We start from the raw sequence: 22,471 nt of genomic DNA, 5'->3' as shown, positions 1-22,471 counted from the left end.
CTTAACCCCTTTCAGTCATGTGACGTATTATCCCGTCCATGTGCCCTGGGACTTAATTCCCAGGGACGGGATAGTACGTCACAGCGATCAGCGGCGCCCACGTGGTGAGCGCCGCTGATCACGGCCGGGTGTCAGCTGATTATCACAGCTGACACCCGGCACAATGTGTCAGGGGCGGTCACGGACCGTCCCCGACACGTTAACCCCTTGCACACTGCGATCAAACACGATCGCGGTGTACCGGGGGTTAAAGGGAAGCATCGGCAGGGAGGGGGCTCCCTCCGTGCTTCCCTGAGCCCCCCACAGCAGCGCAATGTGCAGCGCTGCTGCGGGGGGCTCCATCCCTGCAGGTCCCCGAATCCAAGATGGTGACGGGGACCTTCGGGGACCTGCACGGAGCTGGCTTCCTCATGCCTGCAAAGCGCAGGCAAGGAGGAAGCCTTGTGTATAGTGCCTGTGACAGATCGCTGATCTGTCACAGTGATCTGTGATTTGACAGATCAGCGACCTGTCACAGGACAGTGATGTCCCACCTGGGACAATGTAATAAAGTTAAAAAAAAAGTAAAAATAATTAAAAAAAAAAAAAAAAAAAAATTGCTAAATAAATAAAAAAAAAATAATTCCCTAATAAATTCATTTTTTGGAAATAAAAAAAAAACAAAAAACCAATAAAAGTACACATATTTGGTATCGCCGCGTCCGTAACGACCTGCCCTATAAAACTGTCCCACTAGTTAACCCCTTTAGCGAATCCCTTAAAAAATAAAAATAAAAAACTAAGCAAAAAATAATGCTTTATTATCATATCGCCAAACGAAAAGTGCAATAACGCGCGATCAAAAAGACGCATATAAATATCCATGGTACCGCTGAAAACGTCATCTTGTCCCGCAAAAAATGAGCCACGATACAGCATCATCAGCAAAAAAATAAAAAAGTTATAGCTCGCAGAATAAAGCGATGCAAAAATAATTATTTTTAATATAAAATTGTTTTCATTGCATAAAAAGCACCAAAACATAAAAGAAGACCTAAATGAGGTATCGCTGTAACCGTACTGACCCGAAGAAGAAAACCGCTTTATCAATTTTACCGCAGGCGGAACGGTGTAAACGCACCCCCCAAAAGAAATTCATGAAACGCTGGTTTTTGTTCATTCTGCGTCCCAAAAATCGGTAAAAAAAAGCGATCAAAAGATGTCACGTGCCAGAAAATGATACCAATAAAAACGTCAACTCGTCCCGCAAAAAATAAGACCTCACATGACTAGGTGGATCAAAATATGGAAAAATTATAGCTCTCAATATGTGGCGATGAAAAAATTATTTTTACAATAAAAAGCGTCTTTTAGCGTGTGACAGCTGCCAAACATAAAAACCGCCATAAATAGTAAATCAAACCCCCCGTTATCACCCCCTTAGTTAGGGAAAAATAATAAAATTAAAAGAAAATGTATTTATTTCCATTTTCCCATTAGGGTTAGGGCTAGGGCTGATATTAGGGTTAGGGGTGTGTTGGGGTTAGGGTTGGAGTTATAATTGGGGGGTTTCCACTGTTTGGGCACATCAGGTGCTCTCCAAACGCAACATGGCGTCTGATCTCAATTCGAGCCAATTCTGCGTTGAAAAAGTCAAACGGCGCTCCTTCCCTTCCTAGCTCTGCCATGCGCCCAAACAGTTTTACCCCCACATATGGGGCATCAGCGTACTCAGGACAAATTGCAAAAGAAATTTTGGGGTCCAATTTCTCCTGTTACCCGTAGGAAAATAAAAAAATTGGGGGCCAAAATATCATTTTTGTGGAAAAAAATGACTTTTTTCAGTTTCACGCCTGGGCGTTATAAACTTCTGTGCAGCACTTGGGGGTTCAAAGTGCTCACCACACATCTAGATAAGTTCCGTGGGGGGTCTAGTTTCCAAAATGGGGTCACTTGTGGGGAGTTTCAATAGTTTAGGTACATCAAGGGCTCTACAAACGCACAGGACACCCGCAGACCATTCCATCAAAGTCTGCATTCCAAAACGTCACTACTTCCCTTCCGAGCCCTGACGTGTGCCCATACAGTAGTTTTCTCCCACATATGAGGTATCAGCGTACTCAGGACAAATTGGACAACAACTTTTGGGGTCCAATTCCTCCTGTTACCCTTGGGAAAATAAAAAAATTGGGGACTAAATGATCAGGTTTGTGGAAGAAATACGATTTTTTTATTTTCACGCCCGGGCGTTATAAACTTCTGTGAAGCCCTTGGGGGTTCAAAGTGCTCACCACACATCTAGATAAGTTCCTTAGGGGGGTCTAGTTTCCAAACTGGGGTCACTTGTGGGGAGTGTCCACTGTTTTGGTACATCAGGGGTTTTCCAATCGCGACATGGTGTCCGATCTCAATTCCAGCCAAAAAAGTCAAATGGCGCTGCTTCCCTTCTGAGCTCTGCCATGCGCCCAAATAGTCATTTACACCCACATATGGGGTATCAGCGTACTCAGGACAAATTGCACAATAACTTTTAGGGTCCTGTTACCTTTGGGAAAAAAAAATTGGGGGTGGAAAAACATTTTTTTTGAAAAAAATGATTTTTTTAATTGTATCGCTGTACGTTATAAACTTCTGTGAAGCCCTTGTGGGTTCAAAGTTCTCAAAACATATCTAGACAAGTTCCTTGGGGGGTCTAGTTTCCAAAATGGGGTCACTTGTGGGGGGTTTCCACTGTTTAGGTACATCAGGGGCTCTCAAAACGTGACATGGCGTCCGATCTGAATTCCAGCCAATTTTGCATTGAAAAAGTCAAACGGTGCTCCTTCCCTTCTGAGCTTTGCCATGCGCCGAAACAGTGGTTCCCCCCCACATATCAGGTATCAGCGTACTCAGGACAAACTGCACAATAACTTTTGCAGTCCAGTTTCTCCTGTTACCCTTGGTAAAATAAAAAAATTGAATCGGAAGTATTTTTTTGTGAAAAAAGTTAAATGTTCATTTTTTTTTTAAATATTCAAAAAATTCATGTGACGATCCTGGAGGGTTAATAAACTTCTTGAATGTGGTTTTGAGCACCTTGAGGGGTGCAGTTTTTAGAATGGTGTCACTTTTGGGTATTTTCTATCATATATACCCCTCAAAGTGGCTTCAAATGTGATGTGGTCCGTAAAAATAAAATGGTGTTGCAAAAATGAGAAATCGCTGATCAACTTTTAACCCTTATAACTTCCTAACAAAAAAAAATTTTGGTTCCAAAATTGTGCTGATGTAAAGTAAACATGTGAGAAATGTTACTTATTAAGTTTTTCGTGTGCCGTATTTCTGTGATTTAAGGGCATAAAAATTCAAAGTTGGAAAATTGCGAAATTTTAAAAATTTTCACCAAATTTCCGTTTTTTTCACAAATAAACGCAAGTTATTTAACATGAAGTACAATATGTCACGAGAAAACAATGTCAGAATCACCATGATCCATGGAAGCGTTTCAGAGTTATTACCTCATAAAGGGAGAGTGGTCAGAATTGTAAAAATTGGCCTGGTCATGAACGTGCAAACCACCCTTGGGGGTTAACCATCGGTGAGGCTTAAGGCTATGTGCACACGTTGGAAAATGCTGCGGAAATTTCCGCAACTCCCGCCGCGGGTAAAACGCATGTAGAGTTCGCATGCGTTTTCCCGCTAAACACAAGCGTTTCGCAAGCGTATTTAGCTTGCAGAATGCTTGCGCTTTCCAAGCAATTTTAAGCATCGCTTGGAAAGGTGATTGACAGGATGGTCACACTTGTCAAGCATAGCGCTTGACAAGTGTGACCAACTTTTTACTATTGATGCTGCCTATGCAGCATCAATAGTAAAAGATAGGATGTTAAAAATAATTTAAAAAAATTTAAAAAATGGTTATTCTCTCCTTCCGACGGCCCCCGGAGTTGTCCTGCCCCTCAGCAATGCTCCCGGCATCTTCTGGTCCCAGTGATGCTTTGCGCGAAGGACCTTTGTGACGTTACGCTAGTGAGAGCGCGACGTCATCTCAGGTGATTCGCGCAAAGCATCACTGGGACCGGAAGATACTGGCAGCGTGGTGAGAGGCGGGAAGGACTCCGTGGGCCATCAGAAGGTGAGTATATCCTGATTTTTTATTTTAATTCTATTTTTTATGGGATTATGGTACCCATGGCTTGGAGGAGAGTCTCCTCTCCTCCAGACCCTGGGTACCATCCACACATGAAGCGCTCACTTCACGCATGGTGGGCGTAAAGTGAGCGTTTCAATGCAATCCTATGGGTGCGTAATCGCCATATGAACATGCTGCGTATTTTTCCGCTATGTGATTCCGCAGCGGAAAAATTCGCAGCATTAGCACAGCAATGCGGAATCCCATAGGATTGCATGGGATGTGTTTTCGCAAAAAAAAAAAAAACGCAACGTGTGCACATAGGCTAATACAAATAATAAATAAATTAAAAAAAAACTGTACAGAAGTATGAAATACAGAAAAAATCTTTTATTAAAAAGTAATTACAAAACATATAAAATGCATTACGTACAAAATAAATTATTATCCGAGGATCAGTGAATGTGCCCACAGTATTCAGAAGAGCGCTCTGGTCTCAGCACTTCATATGTGTATGGAAGGCACTTATGGCTTATTGCAGGTACAGTACTAGCAGAATAGTGTGGTTTATTTTCTCCCACTGGTGGAGCCAAGTGGAGTGCTAATATAGTTTAGGATGGCACTCTGTAGCAAGCTGGCTCTCTGTGCTTCCTCCTCTCGCATCCTTAGAATCTCAGCATCCTTCATTCTTAGCTTCTCCAGAAGGGAAGAGATCTCACCTTCTTTATCCAGCAGCATCTCACGGTGTGTATTGGCCTGTACTATAGTGAGGGAGGTAAAACACAGAGGTATCACACAATACAATATGCCATGATGGCATTATAGCAATCACTTCTACCAATTATTGCAGCATTATAGTAGGTTTATTAAGTTACAGAAAATCTATTGAATTTTTTATTTTTGTTATTTTATCAAGGGGTGGAAAGAGTTGAATAGGTTTATTATTATATGAGATGTTAAAGGGGGGATTCTGGTTAAAAGCTATTGCTAGTGATGAGTGAACGTACTGAGATTAGGTGTTATCTGATCATACTCAGGCGCTAACCAAGTGACTTTGGTGTGCTCGAATAATATGTTTGAGACCCTGTTTATTAGGCAATCCCTGCATGAGTTGAACAGCTGCGAGACATGCAACTACGGCGACTTGAGAATAGAATTCGATCATGCCAAACGTACTCTATTAAAGCACGACCATGCTCGGATAACACTTTTTCTATGTGGTACGTGCTGGTGGTGACTGCTCCATCTTAGCGGGGAACTCCTGCTCTCAGTCCACAATTGTAAATCAAGCAGAATTAACCACAAGTTCATTCTAAGGGCCTACAACCATAATAGAAGTGAGCCTGCTCATTGCATCAACCAGTCGGTATGAGATCACTTTGTCTGGGCATGTGGGCTCAAACAGTTTGATGAAAACATCTATAATAATAAATGCCCTAACCAGCTTCCGGTTGTAACAACTTCCGTCCAGTTGTAACCGGTGACGTCACCACACACACACGCACGTTAACCCTCAACACACCACACCGCCTCAACACACACTCCTCTCACCTTTCACCTCCACTCATGTCCACTCACTCTTTCACTCCACATACGTTCCTTTCTCTCACTCCGTTTCTCATACTCACACCGTCATCGTCGCTGCCCCGACATCTTCCTCCGCCGCCGCGATCCAGGCGTTCTCCAGGCCGCCGACATCGGGATCCAAAAAGATGGCGTCGGCGAAATCTCGCGAGATTACGCCGACGCCATTTTGGATCCCGATGTCGCCCATGCCAGCGACATGTTGTTGCGGCGACGCCATCTTGAATATCGCGGGACTTCACGAAATCCAAGATGGCGTCCCGCAAGAACATGTCGGCGGCCTGGAGAACGTCTGGATCCTGGATCGCGGCGGCGGAGGAAGATGTCGGGGCAGCGACGATGACGGTGTGAGTATGAGAAACGGAGTGAGAGAAAGGAACGTATGTGGAGTGAAAGAGTGAGTGGACATGAGTGGAGGTGAAAGGTGAGAGGAGTGTGTGTTGAGGCGGTGTGGTGTGTTGAGGGTTAACATGGCAAGAGGTGTGAGGCTGTGTGCACACGCTGCGGATTTTGCTGCGGTTCCGCAGCGGTTTTGGCCGCTGCGGACCCGCAGCAGTTTTTGCTGCGGTGTACAGTACCATGATTCCCTATGGGAATCAAAAACCGCAGTGCAGACGGTGCGGAATTTTCCGCGCGGATTATCTGCGGTTTTCAATCCGCAGAAAGAATTGACATGTCAATTCTTTCTGCGGATTCTCCTGCGGTTTGCCATCTCCTCTATTGAGGAGATGAAAAACCGCAGGGCAAAACCGCAGAGCAATCCGCAGGTAAAACCGCAGGTCTTTTGACCTGCGGTTTCACCTGCGGATTTTACAAAATCCGCACGGATGAATCCGCACCTAATCCGCAGCGTGTGCACACAGCCTTAACGACGTCGGCGAAATCTCGCGAGATTTCGCCGACGCCATCTTGCATTCGTGAAATTGCGTCATTTACCTCACGCCGACTTGCTGTGCGGACGCTTGGCATTGCCTGTACCACCATAACTACTGCTGCCTTGGTCCTATGCCTGTTTACTGCCGGTGTCTAATTACAGGGCCAAATTGCCTGTACTGCCATAACTATTGCTACCTTGCTACTCTGCCGGTGTCTAATTACAGGGCTAATTTGCCTCTACCGCCATAACTACTGCTGCCTTGCTCCTCTGCCGGTGTCTAATTACAGGGCTAATTTGCCTCTACCGCCATAACTACTGCTGCCTTGCTCCTCTGCCGGTGTCTAATTACAGGGCTAATTTGCCTATACCGCCATAACTACTGCTGCCTTGCTCCTCTGCCGGTGTCTAATTACAGGATCAATTTGCCTCTACCGCCATAACTACTGCTGCCTTGCTCCTCTGCCGGTGTCTAATTACAGGGCCAATTTGCCTCTACCGCCATAACTACTGCTGCCTTGCTCCTCTGCCAGTGTCTAATTACAGGATCAATTTGCCTCTACCGCCATAACTACTGCTGCATTGCTCCTCTGCTGGTGTCTAATTACAGGGCCAATTTGCCAATACCGCCATAACTACTGCTGCCTTGCTCCTCTGCCGGTGTCTAATTACAGGGCTAATTTGCCTCTACCGCCATAACTACTGCTGCCTTGCTCCTCTGCCGGTGTCTAATTACAGGGCTAATTTGCCTCTACCGCCATAACTACTGCTGCATTGCTCCTCTGCCGGTGTCTAATTACAGGATCAATTTGCCTCTACCGCCATAACTACTGCTGCCTTGCTCCTCTGCCGGTGTCTAATTACAGGGCTAATTTGCCTCTACCGCCATAACTACTGCTGCCTTGCTCCTCTGCCGGTGTCTAATTACAGAATCAATTTGCCTCTACCGCCATAACTACTGCTGCATTGCTCCTCTGCTGGTGTCTAATTACAGGGCCAATTTGCCAATACCGCCATAACTACTGCTGCCTTGCTCCTCTGCTGGTGTCTAATTACAGGATCAATTTGCCTCTACCGCCATAACTACTGCTGCCTTGCTCCTCTGCCGGTGTCTAATTACAGGATCAATTTGCCTCTACCGCCATAACTACTGCTGCATTGCTCCTCTGCTGGTGTCTAATTACAGGGCCAATTTGCCTATACCGCCATAACTACTGCTGCCTTGTTCCTCTGCCGGTGTCTAATTACAGGGCCAATTTGCCTCTACCGCCATAACTACTGCTGCCTTGCTCCTCTGCCGGTGTCTAATTACAGGGCCAATTTGCCTCTACCGCCATAACTACTGCTGCCTTGCTCCTCTGCCGGTGTCTAACTACAGGGCCAATTTGCCACTACCACTTCATAACTACTGCTGGGCAATTACAGGGTCAATTAGTATCTGTTTACTCTACAATACTCCAGGACGCCTTCTTCACTGCCAGATAACTGCCAAATAGACTCCTTTACCTGTGCCAACATGAGTCATAACAAAAAGTATGCCAATGCCAGTGAAAGGAAAGCAGCTTTAGCACTATGACAAAAACAACGCCGTGCTAATGAGACTCCTGAGGAAAAACACCATCGCCTTGAGAAGATTAAGGCTTATAAACGCCGTCGCCTCACACACGAATCCCCTAACTCTAAATCCATAAGATTGGCTGAAGAAGCCTCTGCACGCCGTCACCGCCGACAACAGACGGCCTCTTCCTCATCATTATTATTAGACTCACAACAGGATGCTTCCACATCAGCATGTGGAACAATTTACTGCTACACTTCATCCCATATGCCGTTCACTGACATAACTAATCAGCAATCTGTTTCTGCCCTATCTATACCACCATTCAATACCGATGCACAGTATGCCAATGCCAGTGAAAGGAAAGCAGCTTTAGCACTACGACAAAAACAACGCCGTGCTAATGAGACTCCTGAGGAAAAACAGCATCGACTTGACAAGATTAAGGCTTATAAACGCCGTCGTCTCACACACGAATCCCCTAACTCTAAATCTATTACATTGACTGAAGAAGCCTCTACACGCCATCACCGCCAACAACAGACGGCTTCTTCCTCATCATCTATAATAATAAATGTCCTAAGCAGCTTCCGGTTGTAACAACTTCCGTCCAGTTGTAACCGGTGACGTCACCACACACACGCACATGTTAACCCTCAACACACCACACCGCCTCAACACACACTCCTCTCACCTTTCACCTCCACTCACGTCCACTCACTCTTTCACTCCGCATACGTTCCTTTCTCTCACTCCGTTTCTCATACTCACACCGTCATCGTCGCTGCCCCGACATCTTCCTCCGCCGCCGCGATCCTGGATCCAGACGTTCTCCAGGCCGCCATGTTCTTGCGGCGACGCCATCTTGGATTTCGTGAAATCCCGCGAGATTCAAGATGGCGTCGCCGCAAGAACATGTCGCTGGCGTGGACGACTCGGGATCCAAAAAGATGGCGTCGGCGAAATCTCGCGAGATTACGCCGACGCCATTTTGGATCCCGATGTCGTCCACGCCTGCGACATGTTCTTGCGGCGACGCCATTTTGGATCGGCGAAATCCCACGATAGTCAAGATGGCGTCGCCGCAAGAACATGTCGCCGGCGAGGACGACGTCGGGATCCAAAATGGCGTCGGCGAAAACTCGCGAGATTTCGCCGACGCCATTTTGGATCCCGACGTCGTCCACGCCGGCGACATGTTCTTCCGGCGACGCTATCTTGACTATCGCGGGATTTCACGATACTCAAGATGGCGTCGCCGCAAGAACATGTCGCCGGCGTGGACAACGTCTGGATCCAGGATGGCGCCGGCGGAAGATGTCGGGGATCGTGGAGCAGCGGCGATGACAGCGTGAGTATGAGAGACGGAGTGAGAGAAGGGGTCGTATGTGGAGTGAAAGAGTGAGTGGAGATGGTGAAAGGTGAGAGGAGTGTGTGTTGATGAGTGTGTGTGTTGAGGGTTAACATGGCAAGAGGTGTGATGCTATCGCATCCTCCCGATGCGATAGCATCGGGCCATAATCTAGTTTATAATAATAAATGCCCTAAGCAGCTTCCGGTTGTAACAACTTCCGTCCAGTTGTAACCGGTGACGTCACCGCACACCTCTTTCCATATTAACCCTCAACACACCACTCCTCCTCAACACACACACTCCTCTCACCTTTCACCATCTCCACTCACGTCCACTCACTCTTTCACTCCACATACGACCCTTTCTCTCACTCTGTCTCTCATACTCACGCCGTCATCGCCGCTGATCCACGATCCCCGACATCTTCTTCCACCGGCGCCATCCTGGATCCAGACGTCCTCCACGCCGGCGATATGTTCTTGCGGCGACGCCATTTTGGATCGGTGAAATCCCGCGATAGTAAAGATGGCGTCGCCGCAAGAACATGTCGCCGGCGTGGAGGACGTCGGGATCCAAAATGGCGTCGGCGAGATTTCGCCGACGCCATTTTGGATCCCGACAGCATCCACGCCGGCGACATGTGCCTGCGGCGACGCTATTTTGGATCGGCGAAATCCCGCAATGCTCAAGATGGCGTCGCCGCTAGAACATGTCGCCGGCGAGGACGACGTCGGGATCCAAAATGGCGTCGGCGAAAACTCGCAAGATTTCGCCGACGCCATTTTGGATCCCGACGTCGTCCACGCCGGCGACATGTTCTTCCGGCGACGCCATCTTGACTATCGCGGGATTTCGCCGATCCAAAATGGCGTCGCCGCAAGAACATATCGCCGGCGTGGAGGACGTCTGGATCCAGGATGGCGCCGGTGGAAGAAGATGTCGGGGATCGTGGATCAGCGGCGATGACGGCGTGAGTATGAGAGACGGAGTGAGAGAAGGGGTCGTATGTGGAGTGAAAGAGTGAGTGGAGATGGTGAAAGGTGAGAGGAGTGTGTGTGTTGAGGGTTAACATGGCAAGAGGTGTGATGCTATCGCATCCTCCCGATGCGATAGCATCGGGCCATAATCTAGTACACTCATATTTCTTAATACAGTAACTATAGCAGTAATGCAAGCTAGATGGGAGGAGGATGTTGGCCAGCTCTCAGATGATCAGTGGGACTATGTGTTGAGTTCAGTGCCCTGTCTTTCGCTATCGGAGGCCCAGAGATTATCGCAGGTGTATCTAATACATAGGAAATATAAAACGCCTGCGTTCTTGCACAAAATCACGACAAGGAGTGACTCGTGCTGCCCCCGATGTAGCCTACCTGATGCACACCTTATGCATATGTTCTGGGAGTGTCCTCGACTTGGACGGTTCTGGAATAATGTTCTGAATACGTTGGCAAGAGTTTATGGTACAAGATTGCTCCCTGATCCAAAGGTCTGTGCGCTGGGTATTATACCGGATATTCCTGTGGAAGACCCGCGGGAGATCGGTATGGCTAGAATTCTATATGTAGCACGGAAGACTATTGCCTTGCACTGGAAGCAATCTGCACCCCCGACGGTGGAGGAGTTTATTAATAGAGTCAATAGTTCTATAAGGCTGGAAAAAGGAGTGTATATTAAAAGAAAAGCTACCGGAAAATGTGATAAAATCTGGAGCCCCTAGCTTAACACCCCGGGTTTGCCATCCCAAATTTTGCTGCTGGAGAATCTATTCCCTATGCTTCGTTAATTAAGGTACCCCTTACTACCTCTTGGTTCCATATGATCTCTTGCTTTATGAATAGGTTTCATGAATATGTCTATGGCTCATTTTGTACCATGTGCCTGACTGTTCATAGTTCTATGCTGTACAAGTCTCATCTTGTTTCATATTGTCCCCCTTAAAAATTGTTTGTGGGTTCTTTTTTGTGTGTGTTTCTCTCTTTTTTCTACTATACATTTATAGGTCACATTCTAAGGGACCCACGGTTACATTAGTTATAATTTGATAATTGGGGGGGGTTGGGTTGTGTATAAGAGGTATGTCTCAAATCTATGTTAAAGCTGCGTGTGCCTTGTCTCAATTTTGTCAGTTAAAGATGTTTAATAAAAATAATCTGATTTAAAAAGAAACTATAGCAGTAATGCAATTTAACAATCTGTCTATTGAACATTTGCAGATTTCACCGGGCTCACCGAGTGCTGCTATGTCTTCCCACATGGCATATGTAGCCCTGGTTTACACAAGCAATTTACTGGCATGTGTTATACAAAGTTCTGGCATCTATGAAGTGGTTGGTATGTCAGTTTGGGTCCTCAGACCTGCGTTTGATACCAGAAGACGCTTCTCTAATTAGCCACTGTTGTATTAATTGTATATACCACGTACAGACCTGCATTCTCCTAGGCATTACCTTTCTGCTGTCTTTCCAATGCGGAAATCTTCTCCTTCAGCCCTTCCTGTGCAGTCAACTCAGCTTCAAGGTGTCCCATCTGCTCTTGCAGCTCGACTCGGACTTTTGTTACTTCCGACAATTTTTCTTGGTCCTTCTTTGATAACTCCTGCAGGTATACAGATCATCACTTCAGATGTACCGTATGTGTACATTTCCAATCCTATGTGGCAAAGCAAATTTTGCATGTACCCAAAGCTACTAATTAAGTATACACAAGTACTACTCCAAACTAAATCTAGGCCCATTTTCTATGGCAACATGTTCTCTCCTGTGAATATAAAACACATGTTCAGAGTTATCTGCTGGCTTGCATATGTGAGCGGCAAGTACCCCACAACTGTCCTATTCTGCAAATATCTGATGCAAAAGTGAGCGCAACTGGATTACCACTTTAATATGGAGTGCTTGGCTTTCCATCCAATCTCCTCCTAATATCAGTCTAGAAATCAGTGGTGGTCTCATGGGTCAGACCTCATCAATCTAGCATTTCTCACTTTTCCACTAGCTAGCTTGTGACTGGAAAAGCCATTTGATATTTTTTTTAGTTTTTTGTCTTCCTGAATTCTGAAAGCCATAAATTTATTTTTAAAGCTTTGTAGCTATTTGAGGCTTTATTTGCAGGACAAGTCATATTTTTAGGCACCAGTTTAGGGTAAATCTATGGTAGTATTTAATTTGTTTATATTTTTTAGTGTGTGGTAATGGAAAATATGGAATTTATAATTTTTTGAAATTTTTTTTACAGCATTATCCAGAATTTTCTAAAAGTTACTCAACAGCAGCAATTGTTATAAAGTAAAAGAAACTATACTATTCTAGTTCTGTACAGTATGTACATCCAGCCACCATGCGAGCTACAAACACTAGATTGGTAAGGGCAGTAGTGTGTCAGATTCCTAGTGATCCTATGCTGATGATCTGGAAAGTCCTGGACTTTCCCTTTTATCTGTGAACATTGATATGATTCTGCCACTTCCCTGCAGACCCAAGTGTTGTTGGCATAATTAGGACAATGTTGGATTAGCATGAGTACAACTCAATGTTAGAAGTCAGAGAGGTTGTGATTTTTCCATGTGCCAACATGTAAGATCTTCTGCCCCTTGATGGAATCTGTGATTCTAGATATGTTTTTAAGTCATGCTTACCTGTTGTAAGCCATCAATTCGCCGTTTTAGACCCTCTATTTCCAGGCACAGTTGGTTGTTTTGAGCTTGAAGTTCCCCAACTTGTTGCTTCTGCTGCAAGACCTGATTCTGAGCCTGATCCCGGGACTGGGTTACAGTTCGTATCTTGTCCTGTAGAATGGCGGCATGTTGCTGCTGCTCGGAGAGAGGAAGATAACATTAACATTTCCTTAAGTCTGTGATGAGCAGATATAAGTGACGAGTATATAAATGAAACATAACTGTGGGATGGAGTCTATTCTATTCTTTCTGTTCTAGTTTTTTTTTTTTTCATCATCATATTTCAAGAGCCACAACATTTTTAATTTCCTGTTGATGTAAATTGATGAGGACTTGTTTTTTTTTTTAATGCAGGTTAAGTTGCATTATTCAACATCCCTATTTTAGGGTACATATTCATTTATTAATTTTAATATAAGTTGTGGTAGTAAAGTGGAAAAAAAGCAACAATGCCTATGTTATTTTTGTGATTTTTTTACTTATGTTATGCGCCATGAAGCAGAACATTAACTTTATTCTACAGGATATTACAATAACAATCATGTGCAGACAGCTGTTTCGTGTTCTTGCTTCCTGTCAGTACAGAACTCTCGACACCAGAATGATCTCAATCTGAATCTCCCATTGCTCCCCGAGATGCATCTCACTGATCCAAATGACACCCTGTTCTGGGCTGATGAGATGCAAGAACTATAGTGCCTTGCGAAAGTATTCGACCCCCTGGAACTTTTCATCCTTTTCCCACATATCATGCTTCAAACATAAAGACACCAAATGTAAATTTTTGGTGAAGAATCAACAACAAGTGGAACACAATTGTGAAGTTGAACGAAATTTATTTTACATTTTTGTGAAAAGTCAAAAACTGAAAAGTGGAGCGTGCAATATTATTAGTTCCCTTTAACTTAATACTTTGTTGTGCCACCTTTTGCTGCGATTACAGCTGCAAGTCGCTTGGGGTATGTCTATCAGTTTTGTACACTGAGAGACTGAAATTCTTGCCCATTCTTCCTTGCCAAACAGCTCGAGCTCAGTGAGGTTGGATGGAGATCGTTTGTGAACAGCAGTTTTCAGCTCTTTCCACAGATTCTCAATTGGTTTCAGGTCTGGACTTTTACTTGGCCATTCTAACACCTGGATACATTTATTTGTGAACCATTCCATTGTAGATTTTGCTTTATGTTTGGAATCATTGTCTTGTTGGAAGACAAATCTCCGTCCCAGTCTCAGGTCTTTTGCAGATTCCAGCAGGTTTTCTTCAAGAATGGTCCTGTATTTGGCTCCATACATCTTCCCATCAATTTTAACCATCTTCTCTGTCCCTGCTGAAGAAAAGCAGGCCCAAAACCATGATGCTGCCACCATCATGTTGGACAGTGGGGATGGTGTGTTCAGGGTGATGAGCTGTGTTGCCTTTATGCCAAACATATGGTTTGGCATTATTGCCAAAAAGTTCGATTTTGGTTTTAAATTAGAAGTCTGTTCACACCTTACCAGAGCACCTTCTTCCACATGTTTGGTGTGTCTCCCAGGTGGCTTGTTGCAAACTCTAAATGACACTTTTTATGGATATATTTGAGAAATGGCTTTCTTCTTGCCTCTCTTCCATAAAGGCCAGATCTGTGCAGTGTACGACTGATTGTTGTCCTATGGACAGACTGTCCCACCTCAGCTGTAGATCTCTGCAGTTCATCCAGAGTGATCATGAGCCTCTAAGCTGCATCTCTGATCAGTCTTCTCCTTGTTTGAGATGAAAGTTTAGAAGGACGGCCGGGTCTTGGTAGATTTGCAGTGGTATGATACTCCTTCCATTTCAATATGATCGCTTGCACAGTGCTCCTTGGGGTGTTTAAAGTTTTGGAAATTATTTTGTATCCAAATCTGGCTTTAAACTTCTCCACAACAGTATTACAGACCTGCCTGTTGTGTTCCTTGGTCTTCATGATGCTCTCTGTGCATCAAACAGAACCCTGAGACTATCACAGAGCAGGTGCATTTATACGGAGACTTGATTATACACAGGTGGATTATATTTATCATCATTAGTCATTTAGGACAACATTGGATCATTCAGAGATCCACAATGAACTTCTGGAGTGAGTTTGCTGCACTGAAAGTAAAGGGGCCGAATAATATTGCACGCCCCACTTTTCAGTTTTTGAATTTCCACAAAAATTTAAAATAACCAATAAATTTCGCTCAACTTCACAATTATGTTCCACTTGTTGATTCTTCACCAAAAATTTACATTTGGTATCTTTACGCTTGAAGCATGATATGTGGGAAAAGGTTGAAAAGTTCCAGGGGGCCGAATAGTTTCGCAAGGCACTGTATCTACAGGGTAGCTACGTACATGTGGTGGTGGGAATATAGTTTTGTTCCTTCTGGAAATCAAATTAGAATCATAGAATGTTAGACTTGGAAGGGACCTCCATGGTCATCGGTTCCAACCCCCTGCTCAATACAGGATTCACTAAACCATCCCAGACAGATCTCTGTCCAGCCTCTGTTTGAAGACTTCCATTGAAGAACTCACCACCTCTCATGGCAGCCTGTTGCACTCATTGATCGCCCTCACTGTCAAAAAGTTTTTTCTAATATCTAATCTTTATCTTCTCCCATTCAGTTTCATTGCATTGCTTCTCGTGGTTCCGTGCTCAAATGAGAATACGGATTATCCCTATAAACTGTGATATCCCTTCAGATATTTGTAGAGAGCCATTATGTCTCCTCTTAGTCTTCTTTTCTGCAAGCTATATACTCACAGATTATTTAACCATTAACATAGGACATAGTTTGCAGTCCGCTCACCATCCTGGTAGCTTTTCTCTGAACTTGCTCTAGTTTTTCAATGTCATTCTTAAAAAGGTACTGCCCAGAACTGGGCACAGTATTCTAGATAAGGCCTGACCAAGGAGGAGTAGAGGGGGGTAATTACTTCACATGATCTAGACGCTATGCTTCTCTAAATGCATCCTAGAACTGTGTTTGCCTTTTTCGGTGCTGCATCACACTGATGACTCATGTGCAGTCTGTGATCTATCAGTATATCCAAGTCTTTTTCACGCATGCTGTTGCTTAGTCTTATTCCTCCTATTCTGTAGATTAATTTTCGTTTTTCTTGTCCAGATGTAGAATCTTGAATTACTCCCTGTTAAGTACTGTTCATTGTTTAAGCTCACCTAGATCCTTCTGAATCTTTTCTCTGTGTTTTCTAGTGTTAGCCATCCCTCCATGTTGAGGGTAAGGTGTAAAAAGTTGTCAAATATAAAAAAGAGAATTTTTTAAAGGCATGCATATGCTTGAAATAAAAATGGTGGTATGTTCATCTTCCAGTGCCCCCACGGATCCAGCACTGGTCGATCCAGAGGTCTTCTCTGGCTCCGGAAGCAATGACTGCACTATTCAAAAGTCAGAGGACCACTGAAGCTTATCACAGACTGAAATGGTCCTCTGACTTCCAAACGGAGCAAGTATCGCTTCTGTAGTGAGTGTCGGCTTGCACTGGATCCACAAAGGCGCTAGAAGGTGAGTATAACACGGTTTATTATTTTAAGTGTGTGCCTTATAAAAAATATCCTATATTTCTAAAATTTCAGACAACCCCTTTAAGAGCTTCAGAACAAGAGTTCTTTATTTTTGCTAGAAACAGTATCTCTATCTGGTATTTCAGCTCATTCCCTTGACAAAATCTAAGAGCAATTACAGTCTCAACCCAAGAGGGTTGACATTTCTGGAAAATAAGCAAACTGTTTCTCCTAAGAGACAACTAAGAAAAAACATTTATTTTGCTCATTAACCTACTCCATTATTTAACATCATTTAGTCCATTTCTGGAATACTTTGTATGAGGGTAGTGTGCATAGTTGTATATGGAGGCACAATTGCTAGCTAAATTAAGAACCTAACTTCTTTCTAAAGTAATTTCCCATAAAGCAATAAAGTAAGGTGTGAACAGAGACTTCTAATTTACAAACAAATCCAATAATTTACCGTAAGCTTAGTTCTTTGGGAATACTAATAGGGTTCTAGAAGATGATCTTGTGCGGAGGTCTGAGGTCTTATAAAAAGAGAGCTCCGACCATGCTTGTTGCTGGTAGCCTATGTCAAGCACCTCTTCTGATATTTCATAGACAAATCTTCTAATATTGATATAACAAGAGAACATAGAATGGCAGATTTGCAAAAATTTGCAAAAATTCTCTGCAGCCAAAAATATGGCAGTAATCAGCAAGTGCTGAACAACAAATACAGGGTATTTAGTCGATACGTTTTTTGCAAAAAAAGTATACCAAGCTGCCTCACCAACGTCAACCGTGTCGAAGCAGTCCCTATCTAATGTATTTAATACCTGAACATCTGAACAGTGTCTTGACATGAACAGGATTCAGACAGGCTGCTCCACAGTGTGGGCTTATGGTCTGAGACAGCTCTTTTGTACACCTCACACAGGAGAGGGGTGGGGTCTCCCAAACCATGCTAAGCAAAGAAAAAAATGGATTAAAAACACATGTGAAGTGCACAAATGTGAACACGTCGGTCAGACAGTGTTCACACCACCCAGTAACTAAGATATAACAAGAGAACATAGAATGGCAGATTTGCAAAAATTTGCAAAAATTCTCTGCAGCCAAAAATATGGCAGTAATCAGCAAGTGCTGAACAACAAATACAGGGTATTCTTCTAATATTGCTTGCTGAACTGTAACGTAACTATGCACTGATATGACTGATACATTATTCTCAGTCCTGGCCAGAACTGTTATCTGTCGTTTGATTCAACAACAAGCTTTTTTTCCTGCAGACAGATACTAAAAGCAAAGATTATGCTGATCCTGTGGTTACGATTGCCTGGGGGTAAGAGATGGAGCTAATCCTCACCCCTTCCTGCTGGGCTGCGCTCCTTGCTTTCTGAATCTCTTCTTCTGCTTGAGCACGTTCATTGGCTAATGTTAACTTTATCCTGCTCAGCTCCTGAGGAGAAAGATCAATATCATCATTGATGAAAGTGATGAGCAGCAGACCTGGGTCGATTTTAATAGTAGGGTTTCCAGATAAATAAAAAGGGCTGCAAATTACAGGTATTCCAAAAATAGAACGAAGAACAAGGAAGAGGTACCGTAAATGTAATATACAGTATATCCCAAAACAGACAAAATATGCAATCCCATCACATGTTTAAGGGGTTTTCCACAAATGCAATTCAGCTTCAGCACCAGCATCCCATCCCAAGTACAAGAGTGCATGTTCCCCTAATAACAGAAGGCATAGGGCTCATATGAGACATCACTCTGCACTGAATTCTATGGAAGGTACAGAAGCAGCTGTCCAAACCTTGCTGTAGATAACCAAAAGATCCTACTACCTCCATATCACACAACTAGGGGTCCATGAAGTTGGGATACAGAGAGTTGTGTGGAGTGTAGAGCTGGTTTATCTGCCTTTGTGACTAAAGGAATATGATAGTTAGAGGTAATGATCGTATCAAAGGAATCCCTGCAAGTTACACATAGGACAGCTTAAATTACTGAAAAATCCCTTTGAGCCTTCATTGAGGTGCACAGGAGCCCACGAGTGTATAATGCTGCCACTAGGAGGCTGATACTAGGCCAATTAGCTACTCTTCAGCAAAGTACACCCACCAACTGGTTCAAAGCTAATCAGTTAGTGGGACAGCAGAAGGAGAAGAAACAAGAAACTTAAACAAATCCTAACATAGGTACAACAGGGACATGAACTGTGTCCCCCAATGAAGGCTTTTCTTATGGTACGGTAAGCATCCAAAATCCTCTTTTCACTAAAGCTTTATTAGGGGGACACAGGCGACCATGGCACATTCTAAAGCAGTTCTCAGGGTGGGATAGAAGAACAGAAGAACGCCCATAACAGGTCTAAGTCCGGGTGACTGCCGCTAGCAGAACCTTCCTGCCTAGCCTCACATGAGCCAAGACAAAGATATGCACTCTGTAAAACCTCGAGAGGGTGTAACAGCCTTGCAGAGCTGCAACGCTGAGACCTGATGACAAACGGCCCCGGAAGCCCCACTGCACGTGTTGATTGAGCCTTGACCCCAGGTGGGGACAGCCTATCCTGTGCCCAATAAGCTTCCCGGATTGCAGAATGGATCCAGAGGGAGATTGTGTCCTTGAAACCCGGAAGACCTCTGTTTTTGATTCCCGAGGTTCACCACAATGAGTCTGTGCATCTGAAAGAGATCGTTCTGAAAAGATGGAGACGGAGGGCTCTGATAAGATCCAAATTATCGAGAGACTGCTCCTGAGGGTGAGTTGGAGAAGGACAGAAAGATGGAATTACGATGTCCTAGTTAAGGCAGAAAGGGGAAAACATATTCAGAGATAAAAGAAGGAACAGGATGTATTGGTGAAGAACAAGGGAGAACAGCAGAAAAGGGTCGCCAGTTGCGAGACGCGCCTGATGGGGGTGATCGTGTAAAGTATAGCGTGGCACTACTACAGGGTGCACAAGTAGGTTACCCAGACCCAAGTGAATAATAAAGTAACTTGGCACTCAACTGAATGATCCTTTTTGAAAATAAGTTTTATTGTGGCAGTCACAAAGGACGTTTCGGCCTACAATTGGCCTTCGTCAGTCTGCTATTACAACAAGGCAGTGATTTTGGAGGTTACTGCAATGACCAACTGTCTATAACACGTGTAGTCTTGTATCAGTAGATCAGGTTACATGAACACGTGCAGGTGTAGTGCCTGGGCGTATGGACCTGGACGCAGTATCCGCTGCAAGCCCCGGACGCGTCCAGGTCCATACGCCCAGGCACTACACCTGCACGTGTTCATGTAACCTGATCTACTGATACAAGACTGTTAAAGCGCCTCAGGCATTAACCTCTTAGGATTATAAGAAATTTATTTTTCTCTAACATTAATTGGTTCAAGTATCAAAAGATATTAACCCATACCCACCAGGCATAAACTCTTACAGGCATAAAGCCCCTAGAGACTTAAGCTCCATTGCCTGTTCCAATTTCTCCCGGATTCACCAGAGCACTACACGTGTTATAGACAGTTGGTCATTGCAGTAACCTCCAAAATCACTGCCTTGTAATAGCAGACTGACGAAAGCCAATTGTAGGCCGAAACGTCCTTTGTGACTGCCACAATAAAAACTTATTTTCAAAAAGGATCATTCAGTTGATGGGGGTGATCGACACTAGAAAGGTAACTTTTCAGGAGAGCCAAGACAAAAACATCTCAAAGAACTGAAAAGGGGAACCCTGAAGAGTCTTCCGAACCAGGTTTAGATTCCAGGGATCCACTGGAGGAATAGAATGAGCAATTCCTTGTAAGAAAATCCTGACTTGGAAGTGGGAAGTTAGATTCTACTGAAAGGGCAGAGATTTGATCCTTAAGGAGAGTTGAGTTATAGCCCAGACTTGAGGCCAGAAGGGATGGAGAAGTACATGGAGACCACCTGGATGGCCTCACATACAAAACAAGGCTTTCCAAGTACAATGGTAAATATGGTATGAGGGATTTCTTGTTTTAATCATGGTTTGGATAACCTGGTCAGAGAAGCCTGCGTCTTTCAGGACTCTGGTTTCAACAGGCATGCAGTTAAATTGAGAGACTGGTGGAAGAGGGGAGCCTTGGAAAGGAGGTCTTGACAATCCAGAAGTTTCCATGGTATGTCTGCTATGAGATTGACCACTTCTGCGTACCATGCTCTCCTGGGCCAGTCAGGAGCCACAATGATGACTGACACTTCTTCCAACTTGATCTTCTTGAGGATCAGTGGCAGAGGTGGAAAAAGGTATGGAAGGTGAAACTATGACCACGGAAAAACCAGGGCATCAAAACCAATCGGGCATCAAAACCAACCGTGAGGGGGTCACGGGACCTGGACACGAAGAGAGGAACATTGCTTTTCATCCTGGATTCTATTAGGTCAACGCCGGGTATGCCCCACTGTTGACAGATTTGCCTGAACACCGATGGGTTCAGGAGCCACTTGCCTAAGGAGAGGCCCCGATGACTTAGGAAGTCGATGAGGCAGTTGTTCACTCCAGGAATGTGGACTGCTGAGATTGCAGGCACCCTCTGTTCGCCCAGGCCAGAATTCGAGAGACTTCTGACATGACGGATCTGCTTCCGGTTCCACCATGGTAATTGATGTATGCCACTGCCGTGGCATTGTCCGACAGGATGGGCACAGGGTGACCTACTGAATGGTCCTGCCAGTGCCTGAGCGAGATATAGATGGCTCAGAATTCCAAAATGTTGATTGAGAGGGAGGATTTCCGACGTTTCCAAAGGCCTTGAACCATGAAGTGTTGAAAGACTACTCCTCAACTAAGCAGTGTGGCGTCCATTTTCATGATCTGCCAGTGAAACAGGAAGAAGGCTCTCTCATGTCGAACGAGGGGAGAGAGAAGCCACTAGCCAGCGACTGTCTTACTTGCAAGTGAAAGAGAACGAGACAGTCCAGGAATTAAATGTTTTTGTCCGAACGTGACAAAAGTGCCAGCTGAAGAGGGAGTGTGAAACTGTGCAAAAGGGAACCGATTACATAGAGGCTATCATCTTGCCCAGAACACTCATGCAGGTCCGAAGTGGACAGCGTGATGGGAGTATGAGAGAATGAATTCTGCGAAGTAGAGAGGAGACTTTCTCTTTGGGAAGAACGGTGGCGCGTGCAGTATTGAAGAGCATGTCTACGTATACTAGGTGCTGGGCCAGGATCAGAGACGACTTCGCTATGTTGATGAGCCAGCCCAGGCGAGAGAGCGTGTCGAGAGTCAGATGAAGACTCTGGCAGTAGTCTCGATAGGAAGGGGCCCTGATCAGCAGATCATCCAGGTAGGGGATGACTAGAATTCTTTTGAGGCGAAGAAGAGCCAGGAAAGCGGCCATGACTTTCGTGAAGACTCTGGGAGCAGATGCTGGGCCGAAGGAGAGTACCATAAATTGAAAATGAAAATCAGGAACTGTGAAGCAGAGGACCCTTTGGTGAGATGCACAGATTGGGATGTAAAGGTAGGCATCTTGGATATCCACTGAACAGGGACATTCCGCAGGCTCCATGGAGGCAATCAGTGAGCGGAGGGATTCCATCCTGAAGCGGCAGATCCGCACTCGCTTATTTAGGCATTTGAGGTCTAGTATAGGCAGGACAGAACCATCCTTTTTTGGGACCACAAAAAAGTTTTAGTAGAAACCAGATAAGTGTTTCTCGCAGGGAAGGGGAACGATGATGCCTGAAAGAAGGAAAGACGAAATTGCCTGAAAAAAACAGACACCAGTTAAGGATCGCTTGGGACCTGGGACTTGAAGAAGCCTTAATGGGAGATAGAGTTCTCATCT

The 22,471-nt window shown here is 44.6% G+C and overlaps 1 protein-coding gene across 4 annotated transcripts in view; it reads right to left on the bottom strand.

The window, feature by feature from the left end:
* Window positions 1-4,465: 4,465 nt before the first annotated feature.
* The window catches only part of LRRC45 (leucine rich repeat containing 45), a 72,123-nt gene continuing 54,117 nt past the window's right edge, over window positions 4,466-22,471 (bottom strand). For 3 of the 4 annotated variants that reach the window (XM_073588125.1, XM_073588126.1, XM_073588127.1), the window contains 4 exons: window positions 18,015-18,107; window positions 13,095-13,268; window positions 11,908-12,055; window positions 4,466-4,851 (listed from right to left, as the gene is read on the bottom strand). In XM_073588125.1, the coding sequence (XP_073444226.1) occupies window positions 4,658-4,851; window positions 11,908-12,055; window positions 13,095-13,268; window positions 18,015-18,107 (609 nt within the window). In that variant the 3' untranslated portion in view covers window positions 4,466-4,657. Of the gene's footprint in view, window positions 4,852-11,907; window positions 12,056-13,094; window positions 13,269-17,484; window positions 17,613-18,014; window positions 18,108-22,471 lie in introns of those variants that run through there. The other variant, XM_073588128.1, reaches the window with a different exon arrangement.

The sequence above is a fragment of the Dendrobates tinctorius genome, unplaced genomic scaffold (genome assembly GCF_039654945.1).
Source record: "Dendrobates tinctorius isolate UK_male_01 unplaced genomic scaffold, ASM3965494v1 ptg000103l, whole genome shotgun sequence".
NCBI classification, from domain to species: domain Eukaryota; kingdom Metazoa; phylum Chordata; class Amphibia; order Anura; family Dendrobatidae; genus Dendrobates; species Dendrobates tinctorius.
Note: the sequence above shows the minus strand (reverse complement) of the source record. Positions and strands in the feature narration are given on the sequence as shown.